Here is a 7,216-nt window from a genome sequence, read left to right as displayed (position 1 = left end):
TATTTACATATTGCCCTGGCCAGCCGAGTGTTGCCCTTTGCACATCTCAGATGGAAAGGGCAGCCATGCTCCAACATTGACACAATTGATATGTTTGCTGAGACAGGAGAGAGAGAGGTAGGAGGCAGGTGGATAAGTAGAGGTCTATGAATCAGGTTTACTCTGTCAGTGGGGGGGAGACAGTTAGGAGTGAGAGGTGCGAGAGAAAGAAAGAAAGAGAGAGAGAGAGAGAGAGAGAGAGAGAGAGAGAGAGAGAGAGAGAGAGAGAGAGAGAGAGAGAGATCCTGGAGGAAAATAAAGAGGCAGCCGATTATAGAGCTTTGTATAAACTATCTGCGTCATCGTAGGGCTTCACAACAGGTAACTGTGTCTTTTTACCCTAATTTACTTCTTTGATGTAATACTAACATAATGGCGCTCACTGTCTTTTCCCTGAATGCCAGCGACCGCACTGAAACGCTTTGGCCCCCGTCGCTTGAATGATACTTCAAAGAGCTTAATTGATTAATTAAAGCAATTAATTACACTGAGAGTGACCAGCCGCCAATATGAATTGAAACCTCACACAAGGTGGATTAAACCTCCATTAATTACTTCAGTAAATCAATTTCGCCGAGGCCCCTTCAAGTGTCGAGACAGGAGACAACTGTGTAGAGTGATTATGAAGCGGTATAAAGAGCTTATTCTGTGTAGTCATGATTATTATGGAAAAGTGACGACTAACACCAAATGTTCTGAAAAGGTCAAACTAATTACTTGGAATGGACAGGCGGCAAATCTTCTATTTCGACATTTCATCCACTCCACTCTATGTGAGACTATTGTTTGAAAAATGCACTAGAATTAGCTTCCAATCTTTTTTGCATACATTTACTGGGAATTACTCTTCGGGGGGGAGTGCGTGCTCGTGTATTTCCACGTTGACGTCCAGGTCTATTTGTGTTTCGGAGAGTGTGAGCGTGTGAATGATGAACAGGGCGCCAGCGGGCGACGAGAGGCGAGACAAAGACGAGAAAAAAAGAGGAGAGTGTGATAACAGTGTGTTGCCACCCAGCTTGGTGCTTGTTGCTCAGTGTTTGCATGGTGCTCACATTCTCAGTGGAGAAGTTCTGTCAGGTCTGGTCTCGGCCTGACCTTTTCACTCTCCGGGCACGTTTACAGCTCTCCAATAGCTATCAAAATAATCTAGTTTCATCCTGCCCATCTCTGTGCCCCCAGCACAAACCTGCATCATATATTCTCTCTCCCTCTCCACATCTGTGCTTCCTGTCTCTCTTGCTGACTGGTTTTCATTATTCCGACCGATGCCCTTATGCTTAACCTCACAATTTCCTCCACCCTTTATCACTGCATTCTCATTTGTATGGTCCACCATTCTTCAGCTGATGCGGCTGAGTTCGCAGGGGCATAGTGTGTTGAAAGAGACATGTGGGAACATAGGGAAGGGGTGCTAACCAGAGTGGGAGTGAAAGAGATTTAATTTCATAAGCTTCAATGTGTTTCTCTTTATTTGACCCTCTTCAGTAATGGCTTTTTAAACTGTAGTCAAATATATTCTTTGCTTTTATCCTCCTCTGTGTCTCTCTCTTTTTTATCTCCTTTAGATATGGAATTCATGTGGCTTTACTCCCTGTGCCAGTGCATCCTATCTGTATCCGCAATAGTGGTCAGTGTGAGGTTGTGCATGGCGCTCAGCGGAACCCAGGGCGCTGGGCCTCCAACCGGGAGCGTCTCACGCTGTCTTCGACTGTGCCTGGGCTGGGTGGGGGCTGTAGGGGGCGCAGTGGAAGTACCTGCAACCGTCCTACTCAACCTGCGGACCACCCAGTGTCTGTACACCTGCATCACCATGGTGTGTTTCCCCCTGCTGGTCAGGCAGTTCACCATGTTTCTGCTGATGCTGCTCACGCTGGACACCCACCTGCAGCGTCACCTGGCAGACAGGTGAGTGGAGCAGATGGTTGAGTTGGTTTAAGCTGAATAAGAAGAATAAGTGAATAAATCCTCAGAGTCAGTTGAAGTGGAAGCATTTGTGTCGGACATTGAAGGGATAGTTCACTGAAAAATGAAAAATCCACCTATTATCTACTCACCACTATGCCGATGGAAGGGTGGGTGAAGTGTGTGAGTCCACAAAACACTTCAGGAGTTTCAGGGGAAAACAGTGTTTCAGCCAAAGTGACCTCTTCTTCAGTCGTAATAAAACAACAGCAAAAAACACCACACGAGCAGTATGGAGGCATGTTTTTTCCGTTGTTTTATTACATCTGAAGAAGCGATCACAATTGACTTTAATTGTATTGGATGCGGCTGCAATGCTGTTTACCCCTGAGACTCCAGAAGTGTTTTGTGGACCCAAACACTTCACCCACCCCATCAGAATTGTGGATAATTAGTGAATTGAAATTTTTCGGTGAACTATGGCTTTAACTTGGTACAAAAAAAACATTACATATTCACTTAAGCTGTGTGTTTGCATAAGATGTTTTCACATAAATGTGATAAAGCAACACTCGCGCTGCAGTTTTCAATTACTCTCAGTACTTTCAATACTTCCTTGTATGTGTGAAAGAATATGTGGGTGGCAAGAGTGTGCTTCGAGCAATGATTCCATATCAGGGTAAAAGAAATAAAACAGTAAACATGTAAAGCTGTGGCGACTGTATGGTTTATTCAAACAGATTGTTCAGTGCTCATACGGCTGCTTTGTCCACCTGGGAGATGGATGAGTAAATATCAACTGGCTCAGAAGCTCTGAGATGTTTGATTGACAGTGACCTACAAATACAGCTTTTCTCTGGAGCGTCTGTGTTAATATGTCGGTTTCTTCTGTTGCTATGTTACAATCAGTTATCCTGCCGATGTTAGAAAGATTGTATTTTTCTGTACTTCTTTCAGAAATGTTCTCAAACACAGAAACCTGCAGTTAGTGAGCTTACATCTAGAAGGTTTTACAGGTTTACAGGACCACAGACTTTAAAAAGTAAAAATGGATAACGCATTTCCATTTCTTTCCACTATCCTGAAATGAATCCTATGTCTATGGTTTAGCCAACCTATAGTTTTATTATCAGTGTAAGATGAGTGTGCAGTCATAATACAAACATGTTAATTCTTTTTCCACACCCTCATGTCTTTGGGTGACAGGTACTCCAAGGTGGTGACCCGTCGGCGAGCTTTGTGTGTGGTGCTGCTGTGCTGGGTGGGCTCTGTTCTGTCGTCCTTCGCCCAGTTCATCGGCTCGGACATCTTCGACACCCGGAGAAGGGTCGACACTGGTACGGACACAACTGGTCTCGAGCTGGATGGCAACTGGACGAGCTCTTTACCCCATCTTGCCACTTCCCCACCCCCTAAGTACGACCACGCCCGCAAGATCATCGGGAAGTACCTTCCATACGGAGGCTTCCTTTCCAAGTTTTATGTGGAGGACATGAGCAACTTCACCTATGCTGAGATTCACAGCAGCCACTGGGGAGTGTGTGCTCCCGACACTATTCTCAGTCCCCAATTCCTGGTCTATGTTCATGGGATGATGGTGTTCATGCTGCCCGTGCTGTGCCTGCTGGTGATTTACCTTGATCTGCTGTGCATAAGGCCCAGTAAGACCCCTTTTAGTCATATGGACCCTCCAAAACATGACTCCCGCGAGGTCCGCTCCCTGGCTCTGTCTCTCTCCCTTTTAGTTATACTGTGCCTGCCGATCCACATTATCCATGCTCTCTTGCTTTTCAACCCCGGCATCAATCTTCCTGCCTGGGCTCATGCAGTTGCCCTCTTCCTCTTCCAGCTGTACGACCTCGTGCCCCAGATCCTCTTCACTCCTCCGAGGAGACAAGTCGCGGAGGAACGAGCCACCTTCCCTCTTTCTGTTCCCACTGCAGGTGGAAGGCTACCTGCAGTGGCTCAGTCCAGACGCAAATCTGTCCGCTTGGCCCTGTGCGAAGCGGTGCAGGCTGGCCCGTGGTTTCCAGCCAAACTCTCCCTGAAAGCCAAAGTGTGCCCAGACGTCTGAGATCTTGACCCAGTGGAAGATGTGCGATGTTAGAAGCAGCTAAATAACCTTCCTATCGCTGTGTTTCCTCTGTGATGTGGTTGTATAAGTGTTCAGATGAAATGACTTGTAGACCGAGGAAGAATAAATATAGCATATTCGTGTTTGTTGTTGGCTTTTTAACTAATCAGCGAGCTCACGCACAAACATTATGCATAACTCGCAAATGAAAAGGCCAGTTAATTATCAGGTCCCACACCAAATGTCAGTGAGAAAATTAAGTCTCGAGATGACGACTGCTATCCTGATCACAGATGTCTGTTTCCTTTGACTGCTCTTCCTGTGGGGCTCATTCTAAGCCTATTTTAAGACTCCGCTAAGCCAACCACCAGTAATGTAGATATGTAAGTGACAGCGTTTAATTAAACATTGGGTAATAACATGGTGGTCCAGGGAGGACGCTGCATTGTAGGCAAAACATAATTAACCTGGTTATGACACAATCTTCGTTGCTGTTTTGATTAAACGTGTGAATACAATGTGACGCTCTCTTGTAATAAATGGGCCTTGCCCGCACTAATTGGATTGTTCATCTTGAACCGTGTTGGTGTTAGAAATCACTGATGGAGAAAAAAGGAGTAATCTATCTATTTCTGCATGGAACATGGCCGTGACAGTCAACAAGTTTTTGTCTGGCTTCTTCTTTTGTCTCCATTGATCGTGGCCTGTTTCGCTCCGTTTCCCTCCTCTCTCCGCTCAGAGTTTAGAATTATTGCTAGCAGAGCTCTTTCCTAGTTCTTCATTTTTACAGATCTTCATGTCATGTTCCATCTCCTCCTTATGTAGCCCAGCATATGAGTACAGTGTGTCTTCCATCACTGCAAATCTCCCGGAATAGGAAACATTACTGAAACATTCTGGTGCAAAAGGGGGAAAAATTTCCTCAGCTTCCCTAGTGTGACAACCCGTTCAATTATTCTGTCTGCCTGAAAGCTTCCTGATTACGCTAGGCCTCGGCACACTCAGCCACCTCAATCAATGCCTCATGCTACGCTGCCGCTCTGTGCAAACCAGCATCCTCTAGGGTCACGATGGGCGACATTCAAAAAAATGGACAGAACTGTGTATAATGCACCATGTAGCCACAAGAAATATAGACAGTTTGTGTTTGGATGCACTGTGATATTTACTGCAACTCGTAGAAATGAGATACGATTGTCATAAATGAGTCGTAAATGGGGAACTCTCTGATGTGAACCCGTTCCAGGACGTTAATCTGTGAAACTAGCACCAGGGAGAAAAGCGTAAGTTATTCATAGGCTTCTTCTCCTCATTATTGGTCGGATTATGGTGCATTCACTGCACGTCGTAAAGTTTGGGGGGGAATACAGCTGACTGTTGTCTGGCTTGTCCCCGTCTCATTTTTGCTCATGTCCATTGATTTGATAATCACCCTCTATGATCGCAGTGGTGGTCTGATTGTCATCAGGTCCAGCAGCTGAACTGTATCATTGTTATGGTCGGATAATGGCCGGTTTCCCAGGATGCAACAGTGTAAGCGGTTACAGGATCATTAACTAACCAGCAGTAAACACGGTGAATTTCAAAATGATCCAAATCTTTGTTCTATGATAAACAAACAAAACTATTCCTGAACTAAAGTTTACTTTGGTGACGAGTTTTGTATTTTCCTGTGAGGAGAAACAGAAATAACAATCACAAGCAGCCTGAGAGCTGTGAATCCCACAGGAAAAAACAAACCTTTTTTAAGGACACACACTTCTGTCTGTTCTGAAGACATAAAGGGACAATATTCCCAGTTTTATTAGCCATCGACCACAGAGGATCTGATAGCGGGAACAACCTGTGCTACGGTGCGTCACCATAAACTGAAGATATGTCTCGTGTTGACTTGTGCCTGAATTGTTTGCCGGCCACAGTGTCAACTCATGCTGGTAGCGCCTGGCAAGTCCATTACTTTGATTGCCATTTGACAATCTGTCTTTATGACAGGCGACCGTGGAGCCTTGCCGTCGATGCAAGAGAAACACATCGATCTATCACATCGTGACCTCCGGCGGCTTTCAAATCTAGCCCTGTGCACAGATGGACATGTTGAGTGCTTCTCAACAGAATCGGGTATTGATTGCATGGAAGTTAATGGCAGCGCCATATTTTTCTGTGTGCATCTGACTCAACCCTCCTGTCAGCCTTTCTTCATCGCTATCTGTTCCTTATGATTCATTAGCAGCACCACAGAACCTTATGCTTTGCTTATTCTATTTATTCTGAACGAGCTGTCACTTACAACCGGCTCCTCCGCCTTCATCTTTATCTCCCCACCTATAAATCCACCACTCCCCATTGATCTGATCATAGGGCCTGTTCTCTTTTCACGCGATTTCAAAAACGGCATCTGTTAATTACACAGTAAAATACACCCAAGAAAAAAAAACAGCCTGATACAGAAGATGGTTTTTGGAATATTTTTTTTGTTTATTTTGTCGTGCTTTGTATCTTTCCCCTATAAAGAAATAGTTAGCTATATATCAACAATGACACATGGACTCTAAAATAAACAAGAGTGAAAGACAGGAGAAGAGACGACTAGGCACAGGAGACGAAGAGAGAGAGAAAGACTGGGAGAGAGAGGAAAGGTAAGAGTGAAAAAAGACAGCAATTTCTCTACAGTAGAACCAAAAAATAAAAATCATGGGAAGTGTACATTTCTTCAACATTTACAATTATAATAATAACAACGCCAATAATAATAACAGTAACAACAATCATAATTGTTCAAATAATAATTATAATAATTAATACAAAAATCAATAAGACCTCTGGTTTCTCATAAAGACAAACTTTTTTTTTTATTATTTTCTTTTTTTTCTTTAAAGATCACTGGACAGTAGTTTGTTCGGCTTTGCACCTCTATAGGCTAATATTCTGTGTTAGTATAGTTGCTTCATAATGATATTCAATAGTAAACATTTTTTCTTATTTCTTAAAAGTTTCATTTTATGTTTTAATTTATGTTGCTGTTCATTTTTTATACAAATAATGAATTCAGAGATATGTATACTTGTTCTGTGGATGTGTTCACTGTACGTATGAATGTGTGCATGTATCTGCATGTGTGTGGTAGCATTCAGGAAGAAAACATCCACCCATGTCCTATTCCCATTCATTCCTTTTGCTTTTGCTCCCCTTGCCCTTCTTAAT

General features: G+C 43.7%; 1 protein-coding gene across 1 annotated transcript; it reads left to right on the top strand.

Annotated features, from left to right (window-relative positions):
* Positions 1–1,606: 1,606 nt before the first annotated feature.
* Positions 1,607–4,015, top strand: LOC133013556 (adenosine receptor A1-like). The gene is made up of 3 exons (XM_061080532.1): positions 1,607–1,944; positions 3,148–3,884; positions 3,975–4,015. The coding sequence occupies exons 1-3, from the start codon at positions 1,607–1,609 to the stop codon at positions 4,013–4,015; spliced, it is 1,116 nt and encodes a 371-aa protein (XP_060936515.1).
* Positions 4,016–7,216: the final 3,201 nt, after the last annotated feature.

The sequence above is a fragment of the Limanda limanda genome, chromosome 11 (genome assembly GCF_963576545.1).
Source record: "Limanda limanda chromosome 11, fLimLim1.1, whole genome shotgun sequence".
Lineage (NCBI taxonomy): Eukaryota > Metazoa > Chordata > Actinopteri > Pleuronectiformes > Pleuronectidae > Limanda > Limanda limanda.
Note: the sequence above shows the minus strand (reverse complement) of the source record. Positions and strands in the feature narration are given on the sequence as shown.

Coding starts and splice junctions, on each gene's coding strand:
- LOC133013556 (XM_061080532.1), top strand. CDS start 1,607: ATGGAATTCATGTGGCTTTACTCCCTGTGCCAGTGCATCCTATCTGTA. Junction 1,945..3,147: donor CAGCGTCACCTGGCAGACAG/GTGAGTGGAGCA, acceptor TTTGGGTGACAG/GTACTCCAAGGTGGTGACCC. Junction 3,885..3,974: donor TCTTTCTGTTCCCACTGCAG/GTGGAAGGCTAC, acceptor CGTGGTTTCCAG/CCAAACTCTCCCTGAAAGCC.